This window comes from Ranitomeya variabilis, chromosome 4, assembly GCF_051348905.1.
Source record: "Ranitomeya variabilis isolate aRanVar5 chromosome 4, aRanVar5.hap1, whole genome shotgun sequence".
Lineage (NCBI taxonomy): Eukaryota > Metazoa > Chordata > Amphibia > Anura > Dendrobatidae > Ranitomeya > Ranitomeya variabilis.
Window position 1 is genome coordinate 555,045,053 of NC_135235.1, and position 13,706 is coordinate 555,058,758.

General features: G+C 46.1%; 1 protein-coding gene across 2 annotated transcripts in view; it reads right to left on the reverse strand.

The window, feature by feature from the left end:
* The window catches only part of SCN4A (sodium voltage-gated channel alpha subunit 4), a 137,847-nt gene that overhangs the window by 45,937 nt on the left and 78,204 nt on the right, over positions 1–13,706 (reverse strand). For both annotated transcript variants that reach the window (XM_077252706.1, XM_077252705.1), the window contains 4 exons: positions 12,535–12,773; positions 5,400–5,573; positions 3,558–3,914; positions 1,108–1,569 (listed from right to left, as the gene is read on the reverse strand). In XM_077252706.1, the coding sequence (XP_077108821.1) occupies positions 1,108–1,569; positions 3,558–3,914; positions 5,400–5,573; positions 12,535–12,773 (1,232 nt within the window). The remainder of the gene's footprint in view (positions 1–1,107; positions 1,570–3,557; positions 3,915–5,399; positions 5,574–12,534; positions 12,774–13,706) is intronic.

Genomic DNA, 13,706 nt, shown 5'->3' on the forward strand with positions numbered 1-13,706 from the left:
TGTGGCTATTGCGGCTGGTGCGGCAGGTTCGGCAGGTGCGGCGGTGGTGCCCTGTGGTGCAGGGGGCTCCGCAGTCATTTTGTGAAAGCACGGAGCCCCTCATTGCCGAGATCTCAATCTGAGCATGCACCGCCCACGGCGGCCATTTTCCTGGAGGCCACCGCATCTCAACAATGGATGTGCGGGGGCCTTTGGGCTTTCACAAAATGCTGGCACAGCCCCCTCACACCACAGAGCACCACCGCCGAACCTGCCGCACCAGCCTGGGAAGGGAGTGCGATTGTCAGACCGGGACCACCGCAGAATCGCCCGACTCCTGCTGCCGCCACAGTATTTGTGACTATATTCCAACTATAAGACGCACCCCCATTTTCCCCCAACGCAGAGACAGCAAAGCAGAGATGGGCAGGCCCTGCTGCAGCTCCAATCAAATGTTTTAGCTCAGTCCAGAGCTGGGTTAACAGCTACCGTGCTCATTGCTGCTCTAATATCCTCCATACTGCTGCTTCTGTCTGCATGCTACAGAGAAAGAAAAGTGGTAATTCCTCTTTTTTCTCTGTGCTACTTACTGTATGTATAGGAGATATCATAGCAGCTAATCTCCATCCACTAGCTCAGAGACAACTGAAAATCAGAGATAAAATCAGTAAAACTAGCGAAAAGTTCAAGATATACGGTAAGTCATAAAATGGTCAGAAATATTATTATTCATATTATTCATCATATACTACACATAATATAAACCTATTCTGATAAGATACCAGAAACGACGTGTATGCTTAGAAAAAAACATCAGAGATGTACTGACAACTCAATATTTAACTCCCTGCTGCTAGAACAATTAGTATTTGAAAACTAACAGATTACCCTATTACCTACTATTATAGTCCAGAATTACAAAACTAGGATTGTTTTTTTTTACAATAAAATTGAGCACATTTGCCCCTCAGATCGTCATGGGCCTCCAAGCCCAGTGAGCCCTGGCAGGTGCCCAGGTTTGCTCAGTACTGAAGTAGCCATACAGTATACAGTATTTTATAGCAAGTTTGTTACAAATTAGTAAGCACACATGTGAAATATTAATAACTATGGGCTGTAAGGCTTTACCTTAGGCTTTATTACTGTTTCCTCAAACTCAGACTGAGTGCTGAGCTCATCTGTTTCAAGATAATCCAGATCTGACTCTTCAGAAGCTATGGGCACTTCTATCCTGTAGTGCGGATTATTAATCAGGTTAATATGATCTAACTCAGTCATGATATAACGTGGCTTTTTTACGAAGCCATCAAAAGCTGGACATTCAGGCTTGGGTTCTTCTTCAGTCTCTAAATGGTTCAGAGCAAAACTCTCTTTATTAACATCCTCAATATTATCCTTGTCCTCCTCCTTATTCTGTTCTTTCTTCTTAAATGGTAGCAAGGAAATTACAGTTTTTTTTATAAAGTCGATGCCTCTGGTAATCCTTCCTATGGCAATCTGTAGGTTATTCATCTCCCCATCATCATCAGAGCCCGAAAGGGAGTCGGCACTAAAGGAGCTCAACAACAAAGCCAAGAACAGGTTCAACACCTGGAAACAGAAGCAAAAACAACACAGAGATGAATATACTGTAGAACTTCCACCTGTATGACAACTTTAATATAGATCTATATTCATTTACTGTATTTAAAGGGCACCTATAATGCAAAATACCACTTTAGATACATTATCCCAGGTCTTATAAGGGCCACAGATGAGCGTGAGAAGAGCTCCAGTTTGATCTGCAGTTGCTGTTGTTTGTCCTTTGTGGAGTAGGCCATTAGAAGAGGGCAAAGGCTGCCACAGAACATAGAGGCATGGGGGCTTATTTGTGACTGTGAAGAGAGAATTTGACAGTTAGGTGACAGATTAGCCTTCCAGAGAAGCCTGTAAGCTGATGACTGTGTGTGTAGAGGAGTTCCGTGCCAGAGACGGCTAGAGGAATTATGACTGTGTGAAGAAAAAAGTGATGAAATAGGTCAAAAGTGCAGCACTTAAAGAGGTGACTAAGACTAGGGTTGTGACCAGTACTGTGGATGAGTTCTGTGCTTCTAAGAAAATGAAAAATAGAAGTTGGTGCTGCTGAGGAGATTGCAAGCACATACTGATTAGCATCAGCAAATTGTTGCAGGTGTAAACCCACTGCTGCTTCTGTGAGACTATAAAACCGTCACGTTTCCTTGCTACCTGAGAGTTAAGGTATTGAATTGTCATTTGTGGGCAGTGTCGGACTGGGGTGACAAGGGCCCACCAGTAACATTGACTTTTGGGGGGGGGGCCACTTTTCACCTGCATTCAAATAGTATACTACCTTCATTCACAAATGTACCTATATCTCTATACAATAATAAACTGGGTAGCGTGGTTAATGAATGATGAGATGCTGCTTTTTCTGTACAGAGTGAATCAAGTGAATTATGCCAAGTACTGCCCATACAGTGGGGTTGGGGGCCCAGATCTACACAGGGGCCCACCAGGGGATTCCCCTGTTACCCTGTGGGCCAGTCCGAGCCTGTTTGTGTGTGATAGTTTGTTTCTTCCATCCGTGATTGTGGAACAGCTATTTTAAGGGGCATACCATTTTCCGTTTTTTTTGCAAGCCTTTCTAGTATTTTTGATACCAATAATTTCAAAACCCCAAAGGACCCCATTAAACTAACCCTGGTGCTTTAACATCTTTTTTAGATCTGCTGGAAAAATGCGATAACTGACAATGTTTCATTCTTTATGGCCTACAGGCCAAAGGCAAATAAAATGGAGTATTCAACTAGTACAACTGATACATGATGCTGAGATTTAAATAGCACCTTAATATATGTATCTCATCTCTCCATATCTGTAATATCTGCATTATACCCCTGGACACCTTCCTCCAGTTTTCTATTTTCTATGCGGACAGGATTACCTTGCTACTTGGGTTGCTTCCCTTAAATCCTATTATAACTGGAAAGCAATGCTGGAGGAAATGTCTGGCTGCTTAGAATAGAGCTTAACTAATGGTTTGTCCAGCTGCCAAGGTTTTACTATTCCCCTCTCAGGTCTGCCAGAACCTGGGCTGCTGCACATCATTTTACCGCACACAGTCATCTCTCTGCAGCTTTAGCAGCAAATGACCCTTAAAAGTGACTAACCAAACAGCCATAAATAATATTGTCCTCTGCTCACATACTATGTAAATATATATATATATATATATATATATATATATATATACACGCACACACAGTCTGTATTTATTATAATGTACCCCCATACTAAATCGAGAGATAATGAGCTCTCTCTCCTACATTATTGGCCAATTTTAAAGGATAACCATCAAGATTTGTGTATGCTTGGTTGGTCTTTGGGACCTCAAGGGTGGTCTAAATACAGTAGCTTTTAAAGCAACCTATATAGCAGTTATATTAACCCTATGGCACTATGGCCCATTTTGATCCCCATGGCACTAAGCTCAATTTATCTCTACAATATCAGGACAAAGCGTGCTATATGTAAAATAAATATCTCTGTACATGCAATATTATAAATAAAAGGCTCACCACCAGGTTACCAACCACCATGGCCATCAAGAATACAGTGAGACACATGGCTTGTCCTGCCACCTCCATACAGTCCCACATGGTCTCAATCCACTCCCCGCACAAGATCCGGAAAATAATGAGGAAGGCATGGAAGAAATCATTCATGTGCCATCGAGGAAGAGCACAGTCTGAGGTGATCTTGCATACACACTCTTTATAGCTCTTTCCAAAAAGCTGCATTCCCACCACAGCAAAAATGAAGACGATGATGGCCAAGACCAGAGTGAGATTCCCAAGGGCGCCCACTGAATTACCAATGATTTTGATGAGCATGTTCAATGTCGGCCAAGACTTTGCGAGTTTGAAAACTCTAAGCTAGAAGGATAAAGAGTATGAGAATTATTACAAAATATATATACAGTATAATATATCCTTGTGCTTTATGCTAATAATGGGTGAGTCAAGAAGATAGAAAAATTAAAAAAATAACCTATACTATACTAACTTCCAGTAGTCTCTGAGGCATTTACATGGAACACCTCTGCAGCCAATCACTAGCCACAGTTGTCAGGTAGCAGATATGCTGGAATCACTGTTGAGGCCAGTAATTGGCTGCAGCAGTCATATGCTTGATGTACAACATGTGATTTTTGCAGGAAGTAGGCAGAGATCTGTTGGGACCATGCTATGTTGTGAGGTCCTAAGCTTGCAGAAGTAGGGTAGGAAAGTGTTGTGATTAGGGTGGGAACTAAGGATTTTTTTGCAGCACAATATTCACATACATCTCATTCATGTTTTTAGAATCATGTTGTTGGAGGTATTGATATTCCTTAAAGGGAATCTGTTATGTCTACAAATGCTATAAAGCCTACAGATAATTTGTTAATCTGCAGGTTAAAAGCGTTCCAAAGCTGCGCAGCTTTAGAACCGAGGATCCAACTACCGGGAGACAATGAACTTTATTCTCTTGGCAGCTTCGGGTTTTCAGTCATAGAGGAGCATCCGACGCAATTTCAGTCACCGCTTAGTGCACAGTTAGCAGCGGCTGTAACCACACCCTGGCAGATTGACTGACAGCTGGCTCTGTACTGATACACTGCAAAACTGGCTGTCAGTCAAAGTTCTAGGAGTATTTACAGCCGCCGCTCACTGTGTACTGAGCCGCACCTCTTTGACTGAAAGACAGAAGCTGCCGGTAGGAATACTCTTCAATTCCTCCAGACATCCAGGTTCTCAGTGCGGCAGCCAGCACGGCTTCAGAACGCTGTTAACCTGCAGATTAACCTTAAATCTGCAGGTTATTATCATTTTGAAATTGACAGGTTCCCTTTAAAGAGATGTACGTGAATAATGTGCTTCAGAAGGTCCATGGGCCAGTGTCCACATCAGTAGCTGTCTGTCGGATGGGATTCCTGCAAACCGTCTCCTACCTGCCGCAATCCCAGGTGCCTCCCCTGATATTTTGGCTTGGCATGATGTCATACGGGTGTTTCACCACAACAATTATGGCTACCAATCAGAAGAGGCAGTGGAGATGTGGGCAGATAGGAGGCAGTTAACAGGGCTCCCATCTGGTGGCCACAGAATACTGACGTAGCCCTTGCTTGGGGATCCTGTGAATTGATTTGCTTATCTCTGGAAACTACCCTGAGAGCCAATGTCTTTCCCATTAAAGATCCTTAAAATATGACCTGGAATGGAGTTTAGGAAACCCTGAAGTTTATTTCTGATATATTCCACTTTAATTAGGAGCATAGATTATTTTTCAGGCACAGTTTGATAATTGTTTCATAGTAAGACGTATGCATGAACACAAACATCAACTTTACACAGAAGTTTAACGTTAGGTTTAGGACTTACCAGACGGAAGGAACGCAACACTGACAAACCTTCCACATTGGCCAGGCCAAGTTCCACCAAACTCAGAGTGACTATTATGCTGTCAAAGACATTCCATCCAACCTGGAAGTAGTAATATGGATCCAGGGCAATCAGCTTGAAGAACATTTCAGCTGCAAAAATACCAGTAAAAACCTGGAAAAGAAGTATAGTGCTAAGGGATGGGTGACATAATGATCAATTCAAATTATTATTATAAAATATACACTGTATATCTAAAAAATGATTTGACCATATATTCTTAACTTATCAAACCAACAGAAGTCAGCAGACATTGGTTCATTTTCTGGAGTACCTGAAAACATAGCTCAGAGGGAGGTAATTAGACAAAAATGTATCTGCAGCGCCCCAGAGTCCTGGTCGTTGCAGTGCTGTGGCTTCGCCGCTAAGGGGAGCCATGGTACGTTCGATGGCACCGAAGGAGTTCCTCCAATCAGGTATCACAGACACCAATATGTTTCACAGCTGGGCCTCCGGGGGGAGCTAAGGGTGCTATTCATTAGGCCACTCCCCACCATAGTGGGTAAACTGGGGGTCAGGCAGGAAGTTAGACAGAACGCTGACGGGATTGAACGGAGCAACACCCTGTGGCAGGGGGTGTTGTGAAGGGAGAGACTGTAGGGTCTCTGCCAGGGGTGGGATCCTGGCAGAGGCTTGGCATTGAAAGAACGTAACGGGTCCGCGCAGGCTCCTGGAAGCGGCGGGACTCAAGAAAGGACTAGAAGTGAGATAGATTGTGCTGAGTGAGAAACGAGATCAAGCAGAAGGAGAATACCAGCAGGGGTTTTGTTGAAAGAGGCAGCACCCTGCTGAGGCGCAATACCGGTGGCCGGAACGCCGAGGGAGTGGATTAGAATACAGCTTCAAGCCATACTCCAAACAGCGGCAGGACAGTCGGTCTCAGGCGGGCTGTCTACCACATATCACCTATGAAGTCTTGGGGGGCAATTGCGGGAGAGGGGCGACTCTAGGGTCCCGGAAGAACTCCAGGCCTACCTGACAAACGGGTGCCATTCCAACCTGAATACAGGGAAGGGGTGGATTACAGAGGAACATCAAATCGAGTTGTGAGGGAACTTAAGAAACAGACACAACCGTTGTGGGGTTACTTTCCGTGAGCACAGCAGGGAAGGACTACAACACATAGCGCTAGAAGGAAGGCACAGATTTCCACCTGAGAGGAGAACTCTGGAGGTGCCATTGGACCGGCCGGACTTGCGTAGCCTGGTGAACCGTGTTCTGGACTGAGGACTCAGAGATCTCCAGTAAAGAGGTAAAGAGACTGCAACCTGGTGTCCTCGTTATTTACCGCGACTTACACCCCACAACCGCACCGCTCCATCGCTACCATTACTACCACCTATTACACCGGACGTCCCCCACTGACGGACAGGGCCACGGACCGGGTCTAGCCACCGTGACTACCCCGAGACTGAGAACTAGAGGCCCGGCTCCGGGTACCCCTCGGCCCTGCGGCGGTGTGGGGGCGCGCCGCAGAGTTTGGCGTCACGAACAGGATCTACTTAAGCCTGAAGAATCAGGTCATGTGTGCCTAGAGACTGTGATTTGTTGTGCTTGGACTGTACTTTATTGTAAGACTGTGCTGCGCCATTAGCCGCCAAAAGTTCCCGCCAAAAGGCGCCGCCATTGCTACACCCAAGGGGAAGGAGGGCGTGTTATGGGCGGAGACTCCCAGTGTGGCGCGAGAAATGGCTACCGCCCCCTGCACTTCTGGCTGCAGAGGAATGACCTGCCCCAAAGCAGAAGAGAAACACCCCTTGATATGCAACGGCGAGAGGCTGGTGACGGAGAAGCCCGACCTCAGAGAAATGGCGGAGTTAGGTGCATGCACTGCCAGCGACTATCAGGTGGCGATGATGAACGGCGAGTGCCTGAGCGAGGAAGAAGCGGTTCAGGCCTGCCTTTCTTCACCGGAGATGGACCGGAAGCCTGCGGATCCGACAGCGAAGCTACGTCCACCAATCCCGACCTCGGAGTTAGAGGAGGAGGAACCACAGCAAGCGGAGCGGAGTCCGAGCATCCCATTGGAGGAGCCCCGGTCCGGGCTGCAGCAGACTCCAGCGTCCTCGTTAACGGACCAGAGCGACGCCGGTGGAACCACATCAGGCGCAGGTATGGGCGGCGCCCCTACTCCCCTGGACGGTTCTGCTCTCCCGACCGATCCTCCCCACAACAGTAACCCCGCGTTTACAATCGACCGGGCGGTTCTCACCCCCGGCGCGTTGGGGAAGTTGTTACCACCATTGCCAACCAGGTGGGGAGAGCCCATAGAAATGGACCCAGGAGGGGTGATGTTCCGATGGGATGTTCCCTGGGTCGAGCAGGATGGGATTCCAATGGAAGGTCTCACTATTGCGATACTTACCTGGGACCAATACAAACAATGCGTGCTCCAGCATTGGGGGCAGCGCACTGAAGTTGAAAAACGGGAACTGCAGGGCAAAAAAATGATCTATGATGGGACGGATGCTGTCAGGCGAGGGACGGTGGCGGCATTCCACCCAAAGAAGGGGTGGGGTTCCATTTGGGAGTCGGGTCTACCTACTGGCATCTTCGTTGCCGGCTACGATGTGGAGACTCCCTGCTGTGATCGAGAAGGTGAACCACTCCGGGAGGGGGATCAGGTGACGTATACCCGTCACTGGAACACACAAGGATGGCGTGCCCGGAAAGTTCAGCGATACGAGTCTGAGAGAATGGCACCTGTGGCCCCAACTGTGGTCAATCCAGGGCTGCCAGACCTTGTTACTGTTTCTACTGTACGCTTTGTAGCAGCTCCCGAACTTGCCGACAGAGTTAGGCTTCAAATTCAGACAGCAGGCGACCAGGTGGTCCCTGCGGAGCTTGCCGCTGGTGTCCGTGCTACAGTGACCGGGGCCCCAGAACCCAAGCCACCAGAAGAAGAATAAACCTCGATACCATGAAAATGTAAATAGTTACTGTTTGTTCTTTTAAGCCGCTGCTAAACCTGTCCAGGGTTAATGGATCCCTTTGTTGACCCGGGATCCCCTTTGTTTGTTTTTTTTTTTCTTGAAGTTTTTGCACCAAGTTACACAAACTGCAGAAATCATGGACTGTGCATGATTCGAACTTTCTTTTGTAAATAGTTTGCACCTTCTTAAAGGTGCTCCCTACTGGTTTTAGCCAAAGACACTTTGCGAAGATATTTGCCCTATTGGTTTGAGCCAAAGACACTTTGTGAAGATACCTTTCCTACCGGTTCTAGTTAAAGACACTTTGCGAAGATACCATACCGGAACCTTTGCGTGGGCTGGTAGGCTGAGAAGACGAGCTACCTCAGAAAGACTTGGTCCCCTCTTAAAGGGGGTGTGTGAAATTGAACTCGAGAAAGATACTGTTGCAGAACAGTAATGTGATAATGAAGCTTGAAAAAGAAATGTAACTGTTTTACATGCTAAGTTATATGTGTTGAATTTGTTGAAATGTGAAATCTAAATAATGTTTTGCAGAAAGAAAAGATGCAGAGAGCCCGTAGGGGTAGAGATAGAGATCTGCATAGCTGAAAGTAAGGAAGTAATGATGAAGGTGAGGATAGAAGGTCAACCCTGCGTCCCCATAGAAAGTTACTTTGTTACTAAGGACAGAAGGCGAACCCGTAGGGGTTAGAGAGTGAGTCCTTAAAGGAGCCGAGTAGAGCGGGCTCAGAGTTCTTTAAACGAAAGGAATGTTATGTCTATACTATGTATAGTAGCGAAAGGCAGTAGGCCCTGGCTGAACGGAGCGGTCCTGTAAAAGAAAGGAGAGGCAGTAGGTCTGGTGCCATAGGGACAGGCGGTCCTGCAGGTTCAAAGTAGGAGAATGTGAAGTTACCTTACCCTGTAATGTGATTATAGGAAGGCCTTTGGTAAACTAAGAGTGTATGTTTCTTAAAGGCAATGTTAATTTATTGTTCCAGAATTTGCACTAAGTAGAATACCCGGTTGGGTAACAGGAGTTATGCATAGCCTGTAATTTATAATGTTGACCATGTTTGTAACGTTAAAAGTGTCCTCACCTCCCATAAAGGGAAGCCTGTTGAGTGCAAATACTTATCGTTTTGCACTCAACAAAATTGTATGTCTTTTTGCTAATCTGTATTGTTGTTTTTCTTCCCAGTCCCGGAGTACTGTGTTTAACCAGGGGGGAGTGCAGCGCCCCAGAGTCCTGGTCGTTGCAGTGCTGTGGCTTCGCCGCTAAGGGGAGCCATGGTACGTTCGATGGCACCGAAGGAGTTCCTCCAATCAGGTATCACAGACACCAATATGTTTCACAGCTGGGCCTCCGGGGGGAGCTAAGGGTGCTATTCATTAGGCCACTCCCCACCATAGTGGGTAAAATGGGGGTCAGGCAGGAAGTTAGACAGAACGCTGACGGGATTGAACGGAGCAACACCCTGTGGCAGGGGGTGTTGTGAAGGGAGAGACTGTAGGGTCTCTGCCAGGGGTGGGATCCTGGCAGAGGCTTGGCATTGAAAGAACGTAACGGGTCCGCGCAGGCTCCTGGAAGCGGCGGGACTCAAGAAAGGACTAGAAGTGAGATAGATTGTGCTGAGTGAGAAACGAGATCAAGCAGAAGGAGAATACCAGCAGGGGTTTTGTTGAAAGAGGCAGCACCCTGCTGAGGCGCAATACCGGTGGCCGGAACGCCGAGGGAGTGGATTAGAATACAGCTTCAAGCCATACTCCAAACAGCGGCAGGACAGTCGGTCTCAGGCGGGCTGTCTACCACATATCACCTATGAAGTCTTGGGGGGCAATTGCGGGAGAGGGGCGACTCTAGGGTCCCGGAAGAACTCCAGGCCTACCTGACAAACGGGTGCCATTCCAACCTGAATACAGGGAAGGGGTGGATTACAGAGGAACATCAAATCGAGTTGTGAGGGAACTTAAGAAACAGACACAACCGTTGTGGGGTTACTTTCCGTGAGCACAGCAGGGAAGGACTACAACACATAGCGCTAGAAGGAAGGCACAGATTTCCACCTGAGAGGAGAACTCTGGAGGTGCCATTGGACCGGCCGGACTTGCGTAGCCTGGTGAACCGTGTTCTGGACTGAGGACTCAGAGATCTCCAGTAAAGAGGTAAAGAGACTGCAACCTGGTGTCCTCGTTATTTACCGCGACTTACACCCCACAACCGCACCGCTCCATCGCTACCATTACTACCACCTATTACACCGGACGTCCCCCACTGACGGACAGGGCCACGGACCGGGTCTAGCCACCGTGACTACCCCGAGACTGAGAACTAGAGGCCCGGCTCCGGGTACCCCTCGGCCCTGCGGCGGTGTGGGGGCGCGCCGCATATCCAGAAACCGTAATACTTATCAGTATTTTATTTGGAAACTCTTTGCAGAATAGTTTTTTTATTATTTTTTATATGTGACCTGTCCACTAGAGGGACAAACTGAAATAAACTATTCTTCACTTGCCAAAGTATCCTCCAATACCTTCTCGGACTTCTCGGCATGATCAACCCCCGAAATGTACATTTTCACACAGATTTTTTTTTACTACTATTATTATTCATTTGTTTCCTAAATTTAAAACCAAAGAAATGAGCCGGAGTATAAGTTGGTATAGGGGCAATGCTTAAGAGCACGTTCACACTGTGGCCATTTCACAGACAGAACCCAAGAAAAAAACAAAATGAGTCCATACCGTGTAGTAAGTAAATAAGGCATAAATAGTAATAGTATATATATGTATATAACATTCGGTAATTGGTTAACCCTATTTTGATAAAAAAAAGCATAAAAGCCATCCCACAGTGTGAACGTGCTTTTACACATTGCACATATACCAACTTATGTTCCTGCTCATTTTTTTGTTTTTGCAGTAGTTTCTTATACTTTGTACAAACAGTGGTGTGGCCCCCCCTTTTTTAGCATTTATGTAGCTACCCATGGTAAGGAGTCTGAACAGTCAGGCCTCTGTCCTGCTCTGCCATTATCTACTTTGAGATCGGCTGACACAAGGTAAGGTTTTAATACCGGAGAGAAGTTAGGACCATCTCGATGGGTACACTTTGTCGTGGGTGGTAGGAAGGCGTTTATGCTTTTTTGATCAAAATAGTGTTAACTACGGTAAGTACCCTATGTTATTTATTTGTACTATTACTATTTATTCATTTATTACAGGATAATTGCTCATATTTTTCTTGGATTTTGTTCCTACATGCAAACTTAAGCAACTTTCTAAATAGTCTTCATATAAAAAAACATTCTAACATTTTGCACTGGTAAATGTCTGAATGTCCTTTATCTCATCTGCAAAAATTGTAATTCATAGCTTCTGCTCCTGGTTCTAAAGTCTCAATCTGCTCTTCCACTCCCTTCTCTCAGTGATAGAGATAGCAGCTGGGAAGGGAGGCTGTACACAGTGCTGCAGTGAAGAGAAGGGAAGGTACCCAGAGTTTTATGGAGAGTAGATATCAGGCTATAGATAAGAAGGAAAAGAAGATGGAGGAGATAATAGTGTAAGAGCTGTGCAGACACAAGAAAGAAAATGGAGACAGACACACACTGGATACACATAGAGCTCACATACAGCCTGTATTACAGGGAGGGACACTCAAAAAGGACACTCAAATATTACTGACTTAGGCCATGTTCACACTAGCAGTATTTGGTCAGTATTTTACCTCAGTATCTGTAAGCCAAAACCAGGAGTGGGACACTCAGAGGAAACGTAAAATAGAAACACGTCACCACTTCTGTAATAATCACCCCCTCCTGGTTTTGGCTCATAGATACGGAAGTACGATACAGACCAAATACTGAACGTGTGAATGAGGCCTAAGACAGTATTATTAGGGCTCTTCATTGCATTATTATAAAGCTGTGTTATATACACTAAGTATTGTGATGATGACATTATTCCAGCACTGTATGGAGGTTTTATTTGAGCAACGCTAGTCTAATTATTGCTGCTTGTACTCTTTTAGTACATCTAGCTGAGGAAATCTCGACATTATGTTTCTACCAGGAGCCTTCAAAGACCATGATATGGCTAGAATCCCTGTTATACAGTTTGAAGCCCCCTAATAATAGTATCATTTGACAGTAGGCACTTACCAGGTTGCCCACACTTAGCACATTCTCAAACTGTTCTGTCATTGGATAATGTTCCATGGCCATGAAAAGCGTATTGAGAACAATACAGATTGTGATCCCCAGGTCCACAAAAGGATCCATGACCACAAAGCGAACAAACTCCTTAAACTGTATCCAGGGTTTACAGCAGTCCCATTTCAAGAAAATGTTTGCAAACTTGTACCACCAAGGTGGACAGGGCTGTTGTGCCTCCTCTAGTTCTGCGGGAATGAAGACATTGAGCCATTTTAATGACTTATAACAATACAGGATAGCATATGTGAATGTGGCACAGTTTATATCAATGTCTATGCTGTAAAGGCTTGCATGAAGTGCAACTGACAGCCTTTTCTACAGATTAAAGAGAACCTGACTGCTGATACATGTGGGAAATGCCAAGCAAAGAGCCAGAATTGGCGCATCTAATAGATGCGCCTTTTCTAGGAGGCTGCGGGCTGCTATTTTCAGGCTGAGGGAGACCAATATACATGGCACCTTACAGCCTGAGAATATCAGCCCCCAGCTGTCTGCTTTAGCAAGGCTGGTTGTTAAAAATGGGGGGGACCCCCGTGCTGTGCTTTTTTTTATTTAATTAATTTTAAACGGTGAGGGAACCCCTCTATTCTTGATAACCAGCCTTGCTGAAGCTGACAGCTGAGGGTTGCAGCCCACAGCTGTCAGTTTTACCTGGCTGACTAACAAAAATACAGGGGAACCCATGCCGTTTGTTTTGTTTTTTTAAATTATTTATCTAGAGTTGTTATTAGCGACAGCAGGTGTAGGCTTATGGCAGAAGTAATCCCATCAGCCGACGCTGTCATCTGACAGCGTGGAACCGCAGTGCTCTGACCAGTGGTATTAATCTTACTGCCGATCAGAGCCGCCAAAGTTTCTCGCACTGTCATCTGCACCCGGTGTTCATGGGGCCGAACCTGAATAGTAAGGCCGGGGTCACACTTGCGAGAAACTTGCACGAGTCTCTCATCTCAATACCCGGCAGCACTCAGACCGGAGTGCTCAGCTGCATAGAAATACATGCAGCCGCACACTCCAGTCCCGAGTGCCGGCGTGCCGGGTAATGAAATGCGAGACTCATGAGAGTTCCTGGTGAAGTCCGTGTTCGGGGTTTGTGCAAAAAAACAGTAGGTGTTCGG